The 21,641-nt window shown below is 43.3% G+C and overlaps 1 protein-coding gene across 16 annotated transcripts in view; it reads right to left on the reverse strand.

The window, feature by feature from the left end:
• Positions 1-415: 415 nt before the first annotated feature.
• NFIA (nuclear factor I A) overlaps positions 416-21,641 on the reverse strand; it is a 581,540-nt gene continuing 560,314 nt past the window's right edge. For all 16 annotated transcript variants that reach the window (XM_056532915.1, XM_056532924.1, XM_056532922.1 and 13 more), the window contains one exon: positions 416-833. In XM_056532915.1, coding sequence (XP_056388890.1) covers positions 816-833 — 18 coding nt within the window. In that variant the 3' untranslated portion in view covers positions 416-815. The remainder of the gene's footprint in view (positions 834-21,641) is intronic.

Below are 21,641 nucleotides of genomic sequence, written 5' to 3' on the forward strand. Positions count from 1 at the left end.
GGGGGCGGCGGTTATTAAGTTACAACAAAAATATAACAAAAAGTGCAGTTTGTGATGACTGATGTTGCACATTTTCGTGAGTTTTAGCAAATCCATTTTAGGTGAAGTAGCACTCAAAAATATCTGCAAAAAAAAACCAAAGAAAATATGGAGGCTCTGGACCACGAGAGGTTGACTTCCATGTTTTCTGAAACAATTGTAGTGTGGTTTTAGTCATAGTAGTAGAAGGTTCATATCACATGTCATTTTGCATGTAAATTTTTAAGAGTGCTTTAAGTCTTTTTGTTTTCCTCTCTTTTTTTTTTCTTTTCAAAGGGGGGCTTCTCTTCCACAACTCCTCAAGAAGTTTCCCAACCATGGACATACAGAAGGAGCGACTGCAGAAAATGCTGGGCTTCATGATGAAGGTGTATTACAGCAAGTCGGTAAGAAAAAAACAAAAAAAACAAAACAAAAAAAAAACATCAGACCAAGGCTACCCAGAACCACCTATTTTTTTACACTACCAATGAAACACTTCAAATGCCATGATTCCCAGCTTTTCCCGGCAAGAACTTTCTTCAGACCCCACGGCGAGAGAGTTATCATAAAAACGTAAGGGAAGTAAGGCTGATTATAAAGGGTCATTGCCATGCGACCACGTAAGATTCTTTTTTTATTTCTTCTTCTTATTCAACGTTGTTATGCTGTTGACACAAGTCTTCCCCTTCCATTGGAGCGAAGCAACTGTGCCGTGTTGTCACCATTTTCTTCCATGTTACAGAGATGGGAAGGGCCAGGTGGTCTGTCATGTGTGTGATAGAAATCTGTGACCATTATCCCAGGTACCAGGACTGGAAAGACAAAAAAAAACAAAACACAAAAAATATTATATTACACATTTTTACAGGAGACATTTTCTTTTTGAAAAACTAGTATGGTAAGTCAATGTCATCTCGACTGGTTTAGTAATCTCAAGGCTAAAGTTGGCCATGCACATTGGACTTTGATCATCGGAACAACATGGCCATCAAAGTCCCATGGGATTGTTCATATGAATGATCATGCTAAAAACTATGACAAATTGGGCCAATCATGCCAAACATTTTCAGCCCATGAAAATAATCATGAATGCATAATTTACAGATAATGATCAACTGTTTTTGGCTGACTATTGTGTGTGTAGCCATCCCAGAGTCCCTTCTATGATCACTATGATTACTACGGCTTATTGATAAGAAAAAAATACAAAAAAGAAGATGTTTTGAGATTTGCTCTTTCCCTATAACAGTAATAAGTATGGGTAGGATCCCATTCAGCAAAAAAGCCAAAGAGATTTTTTTTTAGATCTGTGTTAAATACTCATAATACTTTGAGCAATTATTCTTTGTAACAGTGTTGAACCCTTTTGCCCTGGGCCCACCAGAGCAGATGGTTCTATGGCCCACCAGAGGAGATGGTCTATGGCCCACCAGAGGGGATGGTTCTATGGTCCACCAGAGGAGATGGTTCTATGGTCCACCAGAGGGGATGGTTCTATGGTCCACCAGAGGGGATGGTTCTATGGCCCACCAGAGGGGATGGTTCTATGGTCCACCAGAGGAGATGGTTCTATGGTCCACCAGAGGAGATGGTTCTATGGTCCACCAGAGGGGATGGTTCTATGGCCCACCAGAGGAGATGGTTCTATGGTCCACCAGAGGGGATGGTTCTATGGCCCACCAGAGGAGATGGTTCTATGGCCCAGCAGACGACATGGTTCTATGGCCCACCAGAGGTGGATGGTTCTATGGCCCACCAGAGGAGATGGTTCTATGGCCCACAAGAGAAGATGGTTCTATGGCCCACCTCCATATACAGAACATGTGACATCTGCCAATCATCTGCTATCATTATTGAACTCTTAGGATACATAATCAATGGAATCCAGTAGGTTATAGGTGATCATTTGGTAAGAAATAGACCCTAGGAGAAAATGTGGGCAGTCTTCTCCTAGACCTGCTGGGCCCATCAGAGACATTGGGGGAGATTTATCAAAACCTGCACAAGGGAAAGTTGACTCGTTGCCCATAGCAACCAATCAGATCACTTCTTTCTTATTTTAAAAGGCCTTTTTTTTTTTTTTTTTTATGAAAAAAGTAATCTGATTGGTTGGCTCCCGGAAACTTTCTTTAACCAATTTTACGCTCATACATGCAATTCTGGGTTCAGTTCATGAAATTATGTATTTATTTGTAAAAAACATCTGTAATGTTTTCACACATAATAAATCTATCTACTCGTTGTTAAAGGGGTAGTCCGCTTCTCAGCATTCGGAAAAAACTGTTCCAAACACTGGAGCCGGCGTCAGGAGCTCCTGACGTCATAGCTCCACCCCCTCATGACGTCACTCCCCACCCCCTCAATGCAAGTCTATGGGACTATCCGTCACGCCCCCTCCCATAGACTTGCATTGAGGGGACGGGGTGTGATGTTATGAGGGGGCGGGGCTATGACGTCACAAGCTCCCGGCTCCAGCGTTCGGAACCGTTTGTTCCAAATGCCGAGCAGCGGACTACCCCTTTAAGGGGAACATGTCAGCTGTTTCATGCTGCCCAGACCACAGACAGCATGAAACAGGCACAGGCAGCGGGATGCAGGGGCACTATGATTTATAAAAATTATACTTTCAAAAAGCTGCCATGACCCAGGTAAGTAGTCACTGAGGGGGCGGGGGCACCTCTCTATTCTTGTTTTCATGTCAGTGACTGGTGACCAGACGACGGCTCCATCACTTCCTGTCTGTTGTTATGGTATGAATATAAGCTCTGAGGTACAAACTGCTGCTCTACGGCGGTGGAAAAGTTATCTTAAAGGGGTATTCCAGGAAAAAACGTTTAACGATATATATATCAACTGGCTCCAGAAAGTTAAACAGATTTGTAAATTACTTCTATTAAAAAAATCTTAATCCTTTCAGTACTTATGAGCTTCTGAAGTTGAGTTGTTCTTTTCTGTCTAAGTGCTCTCTGATGACACGTGTCTCGGGAGCTGTCCAGAGTAGAAGCAAATCCCCATAGCAAACCTCTTCTACTCTGTGCAGTTCCCGAGACAAGCAGAGATGTCAGCAGAGAGCACTGTTGCCAGACAGAAAAGAACAACTCAACTTAAGCAGCTGATAATTATTGAAAGGATTAAGATTTTTTAATAGAAGTAATTTACAAATCTGTTTAACTTTCTGGAGCCAGTTGATATAAAAAAAAAAGTTTTTTCCTGGAATACCCCTTTAAGGCTTTGTAGGAATGTGTGTGAGCTTTTCACCCTTTTTTTGTACTATCCAGAGGGTCATTTGTGCAAATTTATGAAGTGACGTGTGCAACGTTATACATTTGGTGCAACCAATAAGAAAATCACACACAGATTTCACACCACGCAAAAATCTGGGCTAATCATAAATTCCCTCCTATATGCAAAACAGATAGACCTCCTAAACAAGGAAACCAGAGGAGGGTCAGGACTAGCTCCAGTCTGGGTAATTTCATGTCGGTTCACCAAAATTGCATCTACTGTATATATATTCACATCAGCTATATCTCAAGGACTCTTATTAAAGGGTACCTTTCATCAAAAAAACTTATGATATATTATAGATTAATGTATGCAGAATAACTTTACAATTGCATGTTATTAAAAAATATGCTTCTTTATATTTAATTTTCCACTTTGAAAAAATGACCACTAGGTGTCTCCCTACCAGTCCTTTTTTTATAGATTTCAGACTCATGCTGGAGTCCTAAATCTCAGACTGCAGCCGGGACACAGACAAGCTCAGCACTGCTCCCTGCCAGGGAGTTTGTCTGTGTCCCGGCTGCAGTCTGAGATTTAGGACTCCAGCATGAGTCTGAAATCTATAAAAAAAGGACTGGTAGGGAGACACCTAGTGGTATTTTTTTCAAAGTAGAAAATTAAATGGAAAGAAGCATATTTTTTTTTATAACATGCTATTGGAAAGTTATTCTGCATACATTAATGTATAATATATCAAAAGTTTTTTTGATGAAAGGTACCCTTTAAAGGGGTATTCTGGCCTTAAAGGGGTACTCCGGTGGAAAACTTTTTTTTTTTTTTTTTTTTTTAATGAACTGGTGCCAGAAAGTTCAACAGATTTGTAAATGTCTTCTTTAAAAAAAATCTTTACCCTTCCAGTACTTATTAGCAGCTCTATGCTACAGAGGAAATTCTTTTCTTTTTTAATTTATTTTTTGTCTTGTCCACAGTGCTCTCTGCTGACACCTCTGTCCGTGTCAGGAACTGTCCAGAGCAGCATAGGTTTGTTATGGGGATTTTCTCCTGCTCTGGACAGTTCCTGATATGGGCATCAGGTGTTAGCAGAGAGCACTGTGGACAAGACAAAAAAAGAAATTAGAAAAATAATAGAATTTCCTCTGTAGCATACAGCTGCTAAAAAGTGCTGGAAGGATTAAGATTTTTTTTTAATAGAAGTAATTTACAAATCTATTTAACTTTCTGGCACCAGTTGATTAAAAACATTTTTTTTTCCACCAGAGTACCCCTTTAAACAACTTATCCCCTATATAAAAGATAGGGGATAAGATGACTGATTGCAGGGGCTCCACCACTGGGACCCCTGCGATCTCTGTGCAGCCCCTGGCATTCTGTGTCGGGCGCTGCTCCTGAGACGTGACATCATGCCCTCTCCCATAGGCATGGATGGAGGGGTGTGGCTTGACATCACGAGGGGCATGGCGGTGACATCACGTCTCTGTCTCGGGAGCAGTGCCCAGCATAGAATGCCGGGGGGCTGAACGGAGATCGTAGGGGTCCCAGCGATCAGACATCTTATTCCCTATACTTTGGATAGGGGATAAGATGTCTAAGGCCGGAGTACCCCTTTAAATCTCCAATGTACACGCAGAACAACAAGGCAACAAGCTCGCACCCTCACCTAAAGGTTAGAACCCCCCCAAAACGGAAAGTATGATTAGAAGGTCGACCCAGACTCCATGGACTTGTGGGGGGGAAAAAAACATAGGGGAGGCCAAGTTTTTACCCCAAAACAGTTGAAGAAAAGTTTACCAGTTGCCCATAGCAACCAATCACATCGCTTCTTTCTAATTTTTCAGAGGCGATCTGATTGGTTGCTATGGGCAACCGGTCAACTTTTCTTCTTCACAGGTTTTGATAAATCTCCCCACCCCCCCTGGGCTTTATGATTAATACCGGCCTTCATACCCATAACAACCAGTCCTGCAGCGGAAGCTCCGCTATGAATGGTTGCTATAGGCAACAAGGACAATTTTTACTACTTATATTTATATATATATAATTCTGCAAAATTGTACACGACGGCGTCAGATCTGCTGCATGACAAACACTAGTTGACTTTTAATGGTGTCCAGTAGAGATGAGCGAACTTACAGTAAATTCGATTCGTCACGAACTTCTCGGCTCGGCAGTTGATGACTTATCCTACGTAAATTAGTTCAGCCTTCAGGTGCTCCGGTGGGCTAGAAAAGGTGGATACATTCCTAGGAAAGAGTCTTCTAGGACTGTATCCACCTTTTCCAGCCCACGGGAGCACCTGAAAGCTGAACTAATTTATGCAGGAAAAGTCATCAACTGCCGAGCCGAGAAGTTCGCGACGAATCGAATTTCCTGTAAGTTCGCTCATCTCTAGTGTCCAGCGTTGGGAACAGTCATGATGCCCGTAGGCTGCGCTATTCTTCCCATCATCAATGACAGAGGCCCCAATGCATTATGTGAACAGAGCCCATTTATTTATTCAGAAAACTGATCCAAAAATATAAACAAAAATAAAAGATTTCAAAAAATTGTCAAATCCCTTCTATACAAACGAACCTAAGCCGATGAAAAAACTTAAAATAAATAAATAAATAATTAATGAAAAAAATTTGCATAGTTTTCTAAATAACTTCTGCCAAACTTTTTTGTTTAAACCCCCAAGTTAAATCTTAAAAAATAAATAAATAAAACTTTATCTTTTCTATGCAAACAGCCCTAAGCCAATGAGAGAAAAAATAAAAACCAAAAACTTAAAACTTAAAAATAAATGTATAACTAAAAAATAAATAAATAAATGAAAAAAAATTATTTTGGCGGCGTTTTCGAATAACTTTTTGTCTAACTTTTTTTTTTTTTTTTCAAGCAACGTCTTAGGCTGGAGCAATGGTTCCCAAACAGGGTGCCTCCAGCTGTTTTAAAACTACAACTCCCAGCATGCCCGGATAGCCTTAGGCCAGTGTTTCCCAACTTGTGTACCACCAACTGTTGAAAAACTACAACTTGTTGTAGTTTTGCAACAACTGGAGGCACCCTGCTTGGGAGACTGTGGCATAAGGCTGTCCGGGCATGCTGGGAGTTCTAGTTTTGCAACTGCTGGAGGCACCCTGCTTGGGAGACACTGGCCTAAGGCTGTCCGGGCATGCTGGGAGTTGTAGTTTTGCAACAGCTGGAGGCACCCTGCTTGGGAGACACTGGCCTAAGGCTGTCCGGGCATGCTGGGAGTTGTAGTTTTGCAACAGCTGGAGGCACTCTGCTTGGGAGACACTGGCCTAAGGCTGTCCGGGCATGCTGGGAGTTGTAGTTTTGCAACAACTGGAGGCACCCTGCTTTGGAGACACTGGCCTAAGGCTGTCCGGGCATGCTGGGAGTTGTAGTTTTGCAACACCTGGAGGCACCCTGCTTGGGAGACACTGGCCTAAGGCTGTCTGGGCATTCTGGAAGTTGTAGTTTTGCAACAGCTGGAGGCACCCTGCTTGGGAGACACTGGCCTAAGGCTGTCCGGGCATGCTGGGAGTTGTAGTTTTGCAACAGCTGGAGGCACCCTGCTTGGGAGACACAGGGCTGGAGGATTATAATACTACTATAATATTCCAAGCATCATATAACGGCACCGTAATCCCTGCAGCCAATCAGATGGGAGGTTTTTACGACTCTTTGTACCCTATCCAGCACCGCGATTGGTTGCCGTGGGATACAGAACATTTCCCCATCCTGTAATTAGATTTAAAGCGGCTTCTTTTCCCAGCTCAGTCAGTCAGTTCTTGGCCCGGGCACCGGGCTCTTATTACAGACAATGCTTTTTTTTTCGGCTACCTTCCATGACCCAAGATGCATAGCAGCTGTGCACATGGCTTATGAATGAACTCGCCATGTGTAAACAGCTGGTGCACCGCCATTCTCTCGCACATGGTCCTTTAAAGCCGGGCTTTAAACAATTAAATAATAATAAAATTAAAATTAAAAAAAAAAAAAAAACCCGGCCGACAATAAACGAAAGCTGCATAAAATTCCTCGCACTTAAAAAGTTTTCTTAGTTTTTCAACCGGAGTCTTGCAAGACAAGGTTACCCCAGAGCAGATCTGTAATCCTTCACTGAAATAGGCATTATTGATTACTCTGGTCTATTGTTCCCGTTTCAACTCCCCAAGTTCAAGTTCATCGCGGTGTTACATCATGTCTGGTTGTTAGGAGCAACCAGACAGAGGCAGACGTGACTATCATTAGCAAAGAAAGTCCCGGCCTCCCCTCCCACCGAAAACCTTCCCACCCACCCCCCCCCCTTTTTTTTTTGTTCCTCTGACGTTGCAAAATCCACTGCAAACACATTGCAAGTATTCATTCGCTTTGTGATTAATGACCTACGTAGGAGAGTGGGGACCCCGCACTCCAAAAAAAAGCACTCCGGTGCGTTTAATGAATCTGTCCCTGTTCTGGTACACGGGGAAAAGTTAGACAAAGGGGCCGATTGTTGTGCTTTTTCACTTTGCACACTTAGGCCGCGTTCACATCCCGTTTTTGCCATACTGTTTTCAATCCGTTTTTCTAAAGAAAAACCGTATGGCAAAAAAAAACGGATGGAAAAGTATGGGAAAAAGTAAGCCGTATGCGTTTTTAAACTGTATACTGTTTATAAAAGTGCATACAGTTACGTCTGTTTTTATTAAAAAAAATAAAAAAAAATAAAAAAAAGTTTTTGATAATTTTGTCTATTTTTAATGGGAGGGGTCTTGGGTAGGGACTTTAGGATGCAAATGCGCATGTGCAAAGTAAATACCGTATACGGTTTCCCGTATGGAACCGTATACATGTGCGTTTCCCCATTGACGTCCATGTTAAAAAAAAACGTATGCGGTTGCAGTACGGTTTTTAAACCGGAGACAAAGACGTGGTCAACCACGGTTTTGACTCCGGTTTAAAAACCGTACTGCAACCGCATACGTTTTTTTTTTAACATGGATGTCAATGGGAAACGCACATGTATATGGTTCCATACGGGAAACTGTATATGGTTTTTACTTTGCACATGCGCATTTGCATCCTAAAGTCCCCACCCAACACCCCTCCCATTAAAAATAGACAAAATGATCAAAAACTGATGTTTTTTTTTTTTTTTAAATAAAAACAGACAGAACTGTATGCACGGTTTAAAAACAGTATACGGTTTACTTTTTCCCGTACTGTTCCATCCGGTTGTTTTTTGCCATACGGTTTTCTTTAGAAAAACGGATTGAAAACAGTATGGCAAAAACGTGATGTGAACCCAGCCTTAGGCCGCGTTCACATGGAGGAAATTCAGCAAGAATTTTCTGTGCGAAATTCAGTATAAATTTTTTGCGGCCCGTTCACTTTAATGGGATTCCGCACATGGTCATTCACACAGCAGAATTTCTGCTGCCGGAATGTTTGATGCGGAAATCCTGCTTTCTGTGTTCCGGAAAAATATAAGTCTGGTCTTATATTTTTTTTCTGACTTCAGCTGCGGAATCCCATTGAAGTTGATGGGAATTAAATTTGAGCGGAAATTCCAGAAATCGTGCGGAATTTGTAAGGAATTCCGCATGTATTCCATCTTTTTAACTGTGCTGCGGAATCATGCAGAAAACATCCGGATTCTGCAGCACTAATTCCGCATCAGTTATGCGTCAATTACGCAAATGCAGAAAAAGATGCGGAATTCTGCTAAAACAAATGCGGATGTGGAATTGATGCGGATAGGCGGAATTTCCCTTGTGTGAATGCAGCCTTAGGCTACGTTCAGACGAGCGGATTTTCCGCATGTATTTCTCTGCGCATCCGCCGCTGAAGGACCAATATATGCTGCCTTTACATATGCCTGCTCGGAACAGCAATACGCCACTACGAGCAGACACACTGCGATGTGCGAGTCGCCGCGTGCATGCGGAGTATACTCGCACATCGCGGCAGGGCTCTGCCTAGCTCATTGAGCAGGGGGAGCGGCCGCGATGTGTGCGAGTACACCGCGCATGCGCCGCGACTCACACATCTCTTCTGTGTGTCTGCTCGTAGCGGCGTATTGCAGCTCCGAGCAGGCACATGTAAAGGCACCATACAGAGGTCCTTCAGCTGCAGATCTGCAGCGTAAAATACGCTGTAAATCCGCTCGTCTGAACGTACCCTTAGGCTATGTTTACACGGCGGAATACGGAGGAAAAATTCAGCTAGGAAATTCTGCTACATGAAGTTAACTTGGTGGTGAACGGAATTTTCACTGTCCCATTTAGGCCATGTTGACACGGTGGAATTTACAACCGGAATTTCGCAGGAATATATAGCTCGGAAATTCCCATTGTCCCATTGATTTCAATAGGATTCTGTTGCACTGTGGACACAGCGGAATTTCTGAGGTAGATGTTTCTGCAGAGGAAATCCTGATTCCGGCGACCGCAAAAAGAATAGACTTCCCTATTAGGCTAGGTTCAGACTACGGGATCTCCGGGCAGAAAATTTCCACCCGGAGGTTCCGAGTGCGGCCAGCGCTGACTGAATCAGTCGGCGCTAGGACCGCGCGGACACTGCAGTCTCCAGTAGACTGCAATGTGTTCCGCGCGGATTTCTGCCTGAAGAAAGAGCAACGCCTTTCTTCAGGCGGAAATTTCCAAGTGGATTTTCCGTTCACAAATTCCGCTTCACAAATTCCAAAGTGTGAATTTGTGAACGGAAACCCATTCACTGCACTATACATTTTAGCAAGCGGAATTTCCGCCAGCAATTTTAAAGCGGAATTGCAGGCTGAAATTCCGTAGTCTGAACCTAGCCTTATTTCTGCAGAATCTGCTCTTAAATGCATTGCTGTCTATGGAGATGACGCATTTCCGAACGGTTCTAGCGCAGGAATTTTCTGCCGTCACCTACTGTCTGTGGAATGTTTGCCCCGAAGTTTTCCAGGCTAACATTCCACCGTGTGAACATAGCCTCACACAGCAGATTTTCGGCTGCAGAATTCCCACTGGGAAAATTCTGCATTCCGGATTCTGCCCATGGAAATAGTTTTTGCAGAATTCCTCAGCAGAGTCCATTGAAGTCAACGGGATTCTGAATTCTGTCCGGAATCTGTTTCTGCATAAATTCAGCACAAGTTCCACGCAGAATCTGCAAAGAAATTCCTCCGTGTGAACATAGCCTAATTGGGGGGGGGGGACTGCACCGGAAGGGGAAAAGTGCAGGACCAAATGAGGATCTCCTTTTAGGGTTGCACCTTCTTATTGACATTATCATGAAATACTTCACGAAATATGGATGAAGGAGTGACGCTCATGGAGTTCGCTATTCCGTAACACAAATCAACTTCATGACGTGCGTAAATTTAAATGCTAACCGCACACTCCGAAAGTTACTTTAAAGGTTAGTTTTTAATCAATAGAAGGTGCTGAGTCGGGAGTTTTATTTTAGCTGCGCAGCGCGGCTCTCGAGTCTTTGGTAATTCAGCTTTCAAACTTTCTTCTCCCCCCCCCCCCCCCCCCCCCCCCCCTCCCTTTCATCAAGACCGGTCTTGCAGTGCATTGCAGATATAGTACACTGTCGGAATACGCCAATACGGGAGTACAGAGGAGATGACGGGAAGGATGAACGACACCAGATTTTTAGGGGGAATTTTTTTGACGCAATAAACTGTAAATTGCTTATCTATATATATACAGTGGTCCCCAAGTTACAATATTAATTGGTTTCAGGACGACCATTGTATGTTGAGACCAGAACTCTATGGAAACCTGGTAATTGGTTCTGAAGCCCCAAAATGTCATCCAAAAATAGGAAAAGGTGAGGATTAAAGAAAAATATGTAGATAACTAATATAGATAAAGCTAATCCTTACATATAAAAGTAATAAAGATCTACTGGGAGCTGTAATCACTGTCTATGTCAGTGTTTCCCAAGCAGGGAGCCCCCAGCTGTTGCAAAACTACAACTCCCAGGATGCCCGGACAGCCTAAGGCTGTCCGGGCATGCTCGGAGTTGTAGTTTTGCAACAGCTGGGGGCACCCTGCTTGGGAAACACTAGTCTATGTAAAGGACAGGAGCTTCTTCAGGGTCCTGTACAGTATACACGGTGTCCTAAAAAAGTAACATGGAGCCGCCTTCACCTGGTGTCCAAAGGAGAAGCTAACCCTGGCAGAGGTAAAGTGTACAGAACATGTAATACCTCCCTGTACTGTAGGGGGCGCTACCAGACACCAGTCAGTGCATACACTTCAGTAATACAGGTAAAGAGTACAGAACATGTAATACCTCCCTGTACTGTAGGGGATGCTACCAGACACCAGGCAGTGCATGCACTTTAGTAATACAGGTAAAGAGTACAGAACATGTAATACCTCCCTGTACTGTAGGGGGCGCTACCAGACACCAGTCAGTGCATACACTTCAGTAATACAGGTAAAGAGTACAGAACATGTAATACCTCCCTGTACTGTAGGGGATGCTACCAGACACCAGTCAGTGCATACACTTTAGTAATACAGGTAAAGAGTACAGAACATGTAATACCTCCCTGTACTGTAGGGGGCGCTACCAGACACCAGTCAGTGCATACACTTCAGTAATACAGGTAAAGAGTACAGAACATGTAATACCTCCCTGTACTGTAGGGGGCGCTACCAGACACCAGTCAGTGCATACACTTCAGTAATACAGGTGAAGAGTACAGAACATGTAATACCTCCCTGTACTGTAGGGGGCGCTACGCGACACCAGTCAGTGCATACACTTCAGTAATACAGGTGAAGAGTACAGAACATGTAATACCTCCCTGTACTGTAGGGGGCACTACCAGACACCAGTCAGTGCATACACTTCAGTAATACAGGTGTTTTACCAGTGAATGTCCATTCTGATTGGTCGATTCTTCCAGCCAATGACACGTTTCATAGATCTGGACTGTCTGTAGCATTGTATGTTGAGTCTGGTTTCAACTTACAATGGACCAGAAAAGACTATGGTATGTTGAAACTATTGTATTTTGAGGCCATTGTAAGTTGAGGGATCACTGCATATGCAAAAACAAAGGCGGCTGCAGCACTGGAATAAATGCAGGTGGTTTTATTACATTTTCCAGGGAAGCTGAAACGTTGCATGTCTCTGTATTTGTAAATGAAATAAACCTGTTTTTGCACTTATTCCAGTGCTGCAGCCGCCTTGGTTTTTGTATAGATAAGTAAATAAAAGCAATTTGCAGTTTAGTGCTGTACTCGGGCCCCTTCGGCGCTCCCACAGAATTAATCGGAGCGCGTTCCGTCACCACGCATTCCGTCAGACCCCCCCGTGATCAGCTACTTAGGTGATAAGTTATTTTTTTCCGCTGGACAATCCCTTTAAGGGACTAAACATAGTCATCCTATTAGTGTTTGGTCCATTTCCAGAACATATACTTTATTTGTGCGGAACCCAATACATTATCTACTTCACTTTGGAGTCCATTTACCCAATGGGCCCACAGTATATACTGGAATACTTTTTTGGAGTATCACAACATATACCTCAAATGTATTGGGGGTCTTATATTGGGGCTTTTGACTCCTGGCATCCCCCACCAATCATCTGGCATACAGGGTGTGTTTCCCAACCAGGGTGCCTCCAGCTGTTGCAAAACTGCAACTTCCAGCATGAGTGTTCTATCTCATCCAACTAGAGATGAAGAGCAGGGTGCACCATACAATAGTCTTTAAAGGGGTACTCCAGAGGGGGAAAAAAAACAATGTTTGCTAAACAGAAAGTTATACAGATTTGTAAATGACTTCTATTTAACAATCTTAATCCTTCCAGTACTTATCAGCTGCTGTATGCTCCAGAGGAAGTTGTGTAGTTCTTTCCAGTCTGACCACAATGCTTTCTACTGACACCTTTGTCCATGTCAGGAACTGTCCAGAGCAGGAGAAAATCCCCATAGAAAACATCTCCTGCTCTGGACAGTTCCTGACATGGACAGAGGTGTCAGCAGAGAGCACTGTGGTCAGACTGGAAAGAACTACACAACTTCCTGTGAAGATACAACAGATGATAAGTACTGAAAGCATTCAGATTTTTTAATAGAAGTAATTTACAAATCTGCATAACTTTCTGGCACCAGTTGACTTTAAATAGTTTTGTATCCCTTTAATTTTCAGGGGTCCCTTTAGCGTAAAGTGATTGTGAAAAGTAAACACCCACTTAAATCTGTCCTTGCAAACTCAATATGTTTAAAGAATCCTTGGACAGAATAAGTAGCTGGAGGATTTTAAAGGAGTTCTCCACCATAAGGTGATTTTAGTATGTACCTGGCAGACAGTAATGGACATGCTTAGGAAGGATCTGCGCTTGTCTTGGGGCTAAATGGCTATGTTGTGAGATTACCATAACACTGTGGCTAGATTTCTGTGAACTGGTATTTCCTGTTTGACTTTTCTTTTTTTTTTTTACTACAAATCCCACAATTCCATTTTCCTCCCTCCCTCCCACCCATACATCAGCCACCCCACCCATTGAAACATAAATGAGCTGCATCCATTCAAAAGACCTGTGGTTTTCAATCAGGGTGCCTACAGCTGTTTAATTAGTTGCAGATTGATCCCCCTCCTACCACCAAGTGATCGCTCCACCCATTGAAGCAGACAGGCTCCCTGTCATCAGCTGACTAGTGAGTCAGGTCTCGGACGCATTGCAACCTGGGAAAAATCTGAGACAACAGTCATTTTGTATGCTGGTAAAAATAAATATTGGGGTGAAAATCACAGAATTGTGAGAAAACCATCACACACAGGTACAGACACTATATTATGAACTACACTAACTTTACAGCCCCTGTAACATAGTCAAACCCAAAAAATCCTGGAATACCCCTTTAACTATACAGTGACCCCCCGACCTGCGATGGCCCCGACATACGATCATTTCAGCATACGATCACTCTCAGAGTCCATCGCATGTTGAAGGCAGCATCAACATACGATGCTTTTGTATGTCGGGGCCATCGCATAAACGGCTATCCGGCAGCGCAGACTGCTTCAGCTGCCGCCGGATAGCCGTGTACGGTGCCCCGTGTGCTCCAGTGACGATCACTTACCTGTCCTCGGGGCTCCGACGCGTCCCCTTCGGGATCCCCTGCATCGTTGGCGCTCTCCATCGTCGTCATCACGTCGCTGCGCACGCCGTCCCGTCATCCAATAGGAGCGGCGTGCGTAACGACGTGATGGTGGCGACGGAGAGCGCGGATGCCGGGGAAGCAGAGGCCTTGCCGGAGCGTCGGGGACACCTCGGGGACGCGGCGACAGCGATGGACAGCAACATCCAGGGCAGCGGTGACGAGTGGTGACGGTCCGGAGCGGCGTGGACACGTGAGTATAACCTCCAATACCAGTGGTCTACATCCTGCGGACCTCCAGATGTTGCAAAACTACAACACCCAGCATGCCCGGACAGCCGTTGGCTGTCCGGGCATGCTGGGTGTTGTAGTTTTGCAACATCTGGAGGTCCGCAGGTTGTAGACCACTGTCCTATACTTTACATTGCACGGATCCCTCAACATACGATGGTTTCAACAAATTTGGAACGGATTACCATCGCATGTTGAGGGACCACTGTAGTTGGATATTTGGGACTTTTTGGGTTGGATTCACAACATGACCTTATCCTATTGTGAAATGTTTCTAGATTAAAATTAATTTGCCGATTCCTGTCCTTTTTACGGGTATAAGACCTGCAGGGTTTCCGGATCACCGAAGTGTCGTGCCAACGCATTTCACAGCCAATTACTATACAAATTTACTGTGAAGCGTCTGCGGCACAATTCAAAGTCTAGTAAAAAAAATAAAAAATAAAAAGAGACCATTACGAGCCCCGACACCTTGTTCTATTGTATCGGCCCCTTAACTAAGGAGCGATCGCTGCCTGTCTGTCTTCAAGCATATTCCCCAGGTCCTCCTTTTCAGTCTTCAAGGAGAAACATCAGACAGAATTCTGCAGTCCGGTACGAGATCTTAGCTTCTTCCCCTTTTTCTCCAGTCAAATGAAGGAGTAATCACATCAGATTGGAAAGTGCTGACTAAGGATTTCATAAAATGCTTGCAGATGTGTGTCATCTCCAAGGTACTCCACTCATGTAATGCAAAGCAGCCGCACATAGAAGACGCGTATAAAATACCATTTAACCATTGCAAAGTGAACGGGGTTTTTACGGTCCTCGGAGGAGCATTTTTACACTATTTTTTTTTTTTTTCCCTTCTCCCTTAATTTACTGCGCCATGAAAGCCGAAACACTGATGTGTCGGTGTCGGAGGACGGTTGTAAGACTTTATGACCCATAAACAATATACTCGGGGCTGCATTCTAAACAGGAAGTTCCTCTCATTGATAAACCCGCTGATCTGTGACCGTCCCATTGTGATGGACGAATACGGAGAAGCTTTTGACAATTTCATCTTTCACGACTAAACTGCAGATGCAGCGTTTAGCCCGGCGTCTTGTAATACCGTCATCATTAACATACTCCTCTATGTAGCGCAGCAGACTGAACAAAGTAAAGGCGTTGAAACTACCTGGTGAAGGTCATACGGGATCGGCGAGGGATTGGGAAAGGAGCTTTTATTCTTCTTCTTGTGTTTGGTTGTAGCCACTGAATCTCTGCGCCACTGGTCGGAATGACTACGTCCACCATGGACAATTCGGTTAAAGGGGTTATCCAGGAAAAAAAACTTTTTTTTTTTTTTTTTTTAAATATCAACTGGCTCCAGAAAGTTAAACAGATTTGCAAATTACTTCTATTAAAAAAAAATCTTAATCCTTTCAGTACTTATGAGCTTCTGAAGTTGAGTTGTTCTTTTCTGTCTAAGTGCTCTCTGATGACACGTGTCTCGGGAAACGCCCAGTTTAGAAGCAAATCCCCATAGCAAACCTCTTCTAAACTGGGCGGTTCCCGAGACAGGTGTCATCAGAGAGCACTTAGACAGAAAAGAACAACTCAACTTCAGAAGCTCATAAGTACTGAAAGGATTAAGATTTTCTAAATAGAAGTAATTTACAAATCTATAATATAAAAGAGTTGGAGAGGCTCTTGTCTGACTACCCACCAAATAAACCCGGGCTACCTAATTAGACACTTATACCCAAGGTGTCAGATTGTAGTTTGTCTGTAGAAATAGATATATTAGGGCTCAGGGTTTGAGACAACTGGACAGGTTGTGTTTAAAATAATATTTCAATTTATTGGTTGTATATAATGTGACAATTGAATATTAGATAAAATGTAAATAGCAGCAACTGTGTCTCACAGGGCCCTTGTGTAGGCGCAGCACCAACTATTAAGAACTATAGCATATGTATAGTACAGTATATAAAATATAAAAATATACTTGTAAAAAATTATAAAAGATATAAAATAAGAATATAGAGACCACCATAAACATATATATAGAGAGGGATCTGGATGGGAGAGTCTTAGTCCATCCTCTATGGTAAATAATCTCCTCTCATAAAAAAGTCCTGCTCATATAGACCGATTCTGGTATTGTGGTAACCAATGGCAACCATAAGGTTAGTAACCCGTAGCAACCGTTCTGATGAGTCCGGCTATTTAAGCACTTCAACGTTTAAGTAGAAGATAAACTTGATATTTGTAGACAATATTCAAAATGAACAGCTAGTGTGCAGTCACTGTTAATATGCATATTTGTATGATACTTTGTATCTCACCGCTCCCGGACACTGATGCGCTGGACTTCACGGGGATGCTGCGATCTCCTCCTGATGAGCTGTGTAATCCTGCAGTGTATTAGCACTGAGTAGCTGTCTTGGTAAGCGGCAGCATCACCGGAGACTCGGCAGTCTCCCACAGTGGTGATGTTGGTAGATGGTGGGTTGCGGGTGGTGTTGTCGCAGCGGTTCTGCGGATGCGCACGTACATGTGCCGGAGGCGTCCTCGTGGCAGCGAGGCGCGGATGTCTCCTTCACCGGGTGTCGGGTGATTGACAGTTTATTGTCCGGTATCGGACTGCTATTGACTTAAGCAGGGCAAATATACTGGTGGTCTCAATAGGTATTGAGGGGACGCTGGACGCGTTTCAGAACTCTCTCAGTCCTTTCTTCAGCAGCAAAGAATAAGTGTAATGGGGGGTCACTGTGTCGTATTTTATACATATAACTCCTCCTCTATCAATTATCTATCTATCTATCAACAACTCGGGTATTTATATCTCCATTGTCTATAACTTTTGTATGTCTTATGTACACTATCTAGTCCCTTCTTCTATACTGCAACAGATATACTGACTGTAGGACACTTAGAGTATAGATACTTTTCTTCAGACACCTGGTCTCTAGTAATCCACAATCACCACATTTGCATATTAGGTTTCACCATCACAATTATACTCACAAGTAAAATATATATCCCATTTCCCACTACACCAATATTTTAAATATTTGCATTATCATCTATATTTAGACTTTCACATAGTATTCATACTTTTATACAATTGTACACAGATACTATGATTTTATATTTATGGTCAACAATTGGCACACAATGAATTTACTTTATATATCTCAAACATTCCATTCACACAAAAAGACATCACTTTGTAATTCACTCACGTATATTATTTAATACAGGTCTTTTTATTTTATTTTCAATGCATTACACAGCAGACTATATGTAATTCAAGACAGTCCTATTCATTTAGTACTGAGCTCTACTACTTTCATTCATAAATCTAACACCACTATTTTGTTTTGTTGACTTTGTTTACTCTGGATCTGATGTCATTAATTGATAGAGGAGGAGTTATATGTATAAAATACGACACAGTGACCCCCCATTACACTTATTCTTTGCTGCTGAAGAAAGGACTGAGAGAGTTCTGAAACGCGTCCAGCGTCCCCTCAATACCTATTGAGACCACCAGTATATTTGCCCTGCTTAAGTCAATAGCAGTCCGATACCGGACAATAAACTGTCAATCACCCGACACCCGGTGAAGGAGACATCCGCGCCTCGCTGCCACGAGGACGCCTCCGGCACATGTACGTGCGCATCCGCAGAACCGCTGCGACAACACCACCCGCAACCCACCATCTACCAACATCACCACTGTGGGAGACTGCCGAGTCTCCGGTGATGCTGCCGCTTACCAAGACAGCTACTCAGTGCTAATACACTGCAGGATTACACAGCTCATCAGGAGGAGATCGCAGCATCCCCGTGAAGTCCAGCGCATCAGTGTCCGGGAGCGGTGAGATACAAAGTATCATACAAAGATGCATATTAACAGTGACTGCACACTAGCTGTTCATGTTGAATATTGTCTACAAATATCAAGTTTATCTTCTACTTAAACATTGAAGTGCTTAAATAGCCGGACTCATCAGAACGGTTGCTACGGGTTACTAACCTTATGGTTGCCATTGGTTACCACAATACCAGAATCGGTCTATATGAGCAGGACTTTTTTATGAGAGGAGATTATTTACCATAGAGGATGGACTAAGACTCTCCCATCCAGATCCCTCTCTCTATATATATGTTTATGGTGGTCTCTATATTCTTATTTTATATCTTTTATAATTTTTTACAAGTATATTTTTATATTTTATATACTGTACTATACATATGCTATAGTTCTTAATAGTTGGTGCTGCGCCTACACAAGGGCCCTGTGAGACGCAGTTGCTGCTATTTACATTTTATCTAATATTCTATTGTCACATTATATACAACCAATAAATTGAAATATTATTTTAAACACAACCTGTCCAGTTGTCTCAAACCCTGAGCCCTAATATATATATTTCTACAGATAATTTACAAATCTGTTTAACTTTCTGGAGCCAGTTGATATATAAAAACAAGTTTTTTCCCGGATAACCCCTTTAATATGGTGGAGCACCATTAGGGGTCAAACCACCCAATAGATAACCAGATCAGTCAGTCACCGAACCCCGACTATTTGAGCCTGTTACGACTGATGAATCTCTGAGGCACTGGTCAGGACGACTGCATTTACGATTCACAATTTGGTTAAAGGGGTACTCCGGTGGAAAACCTTTTTTATTCAATCAACTGGTGCCAGAAATTATTTTCTTTTTGGAACACAAAGCTCTCTGCTGACATCACGACCACAGAGCTCTCTGCTGACATCTCTGTACATTTTAGGAACTGTCCAGAGCAGCCTATGTTTTCTATGGGGATTTTCTCCTACTCTGGACAGTTCTTAAAATGGACAGAGATGTCAGCAGAGAGCACTGTGCTCGTGATGTCAGCAGAGAGCTCTGTGTTCCAAAAAGAAAAGCATTTCCTCTGTTGTATTCAGCAGCTACAGAGTACTGGAAGGATTAAGATTTCTTAATAGAAGTAATTTACAAATCTGTTTAACTTTCTGGCACCAGCTGATAAAAAAAAAAAAAAAAAATTTCCACCAGAGTACCCCTATAATATGGTGGTGCACATTTTAGGATGTCTACAGATGGGCGTCTCTTCTGGAGGAGATTCTGGTTTGGCTGATAATCTGTTTCAAGACTCTTTAAAGAGGTACTCCGCTCCTAGACATCTTATCCCCTATCCAAAGGGGACCCCCGCGATCTCCTTGCTGCACCCGGTGTTCGTTTAGAGCATCGGGTGCAGTGCCGGAGGATCTGGCATTGAGGGGGCATGGTGTGACGTCACGAGGGGCGGGGTGTGATGTCACCACCCCCATCGCTGTCACCCAGCATTCGTTTAGATTGCGGGGGTCCCAGCTGTGGGACCCCCACGATCAGACATCTTATCCCTTATCCTTTGGATAGCGGATAAGATGTCTAGGGGCGGAGTACCCCTTTAGTACCTGTGGGTGACAAGCGCTTTTATAACCCACCAAAGGAGCGAGTCCAATCCCAACGGTAGACCAACATTATATCTGAACCTTTCGGTCATAGGCAATCCCCATAGTGAACCTCTCCTGCTCTGGACAGTTCCTGACACGGACAGAGGTGTCAGCAGAGAGCACTGTGGTCAGACTGGAAAGAACTACACAACTTCCTCTGGAGCATGCAGCAGCTGATAAGTACTGGAAGGATTAAGATTTTTAAATGGAAGTAATTTACAAATCTGTAGAACTTTCTGTCACCAGTTCATTTGAAAACACTTTTTTTTCCCTCTGGAGTACCCCTTTAATGAGGTAAGAGATGGCACTCTCCACTCAAGGAAAGAGATTTACACAACTGTAATAGTAATATCTGCAATAGAAGTAGAGATAGATGTGCAACGCGCAGCCGCTGGCATCATATTCCTACCTATCCAGGTAGAAGTATGGCACCATCTTGTTTCTCCATTGTTGGATACCTTGACTGTCTTCAGTATTTATCTACGCGATACCACAGAGTCATGTAACTTACTGTCCCCTACAAGTAGGGTCCCACCTGGACGGTGTTTTGGACACCCTGCCGGCATTTTTTATATTAAAAATACTGGCACTGCAATGGCCGGTATTTATCCAACCAATCCTCCAACTCCTGGAATGTTGCACCATATACTATACCAATGTTTCCCAACCAGAGTGCCTCCAGCTGTTGCAAAACTGCAACTCCCAGCATGCCCGAACAGCCAACGGCTGTTCGGGCATGCTGGGAGTTGTAGTTTTGCAACAGCTGGAGCCACCCATGGTTGGAAAATACTGACTTATACTATATACTACTATATAGTCCAACATGCTGAGAGTTGTAGTTTTGGAACAGCTGGAGGCACCCCTGGTTGGAAAATACTGACTTATACTATATACTACTATATAGTCCAACATGCTGGGAGTTGTAGTTTTGCAACAGCTGGAGGCACCACTTGTTGGAAAATACTGACTTATACTATATACTACTATATAGTCCAACATGCTGGGAGTTGTAGTTTTGCAACAGCTGGAGGCCCCCCTGGTTGGGAAACACTGACCTATACTATATACTACTATATAGTCCAACATGCTGGGAGTTGTAGTTTTGCAACAGCTGGGGGCACCCCTGGTTGGAAAGCACTGACCTATACTATATACTACTATATAGTCCAACATGCTGGGAGTTGTAGTTTTGCAACAGCTGGGGGCACCCCTGGTTGGAAAACACTGACCTATACTATATACTACTATATAGTCCAACATGCTGGGAGTTGTAGTTTTGCAACAGCTGGGGGCACCCCTGGTTGGAAAACACTGACCTATACTATATACTACTATATAACCAACATGCTGGGAGTTGTAGTTTTGCAACATCTGGAGGCACCCCTGGTTGGGAAACATTGACCTATACTATATTGTCCAACATGCTGGGAGTTGTAGTTTTGCAACAGCTGGAGGCACCCCTGGTTGGTAAACACTAACCTGTACCATATACTACTATATAGTCTAACATGCTGG

The sequence above is a fragment of the Hyla sarda genome, chromosome 7 (assembly GCF_029499605.1).
Source record: "Hyla sarda isolate aHylSar1 chromosome 7, aHylSar1.hap1, whole genome shotgun sequence".
Classification (NCBI taxonomy): domain Eukaryota; kingdom Metazoa; phylum Chordata; class Amphibia; order Anura; family Hylidae; genus Hyla; species Hyla sarda.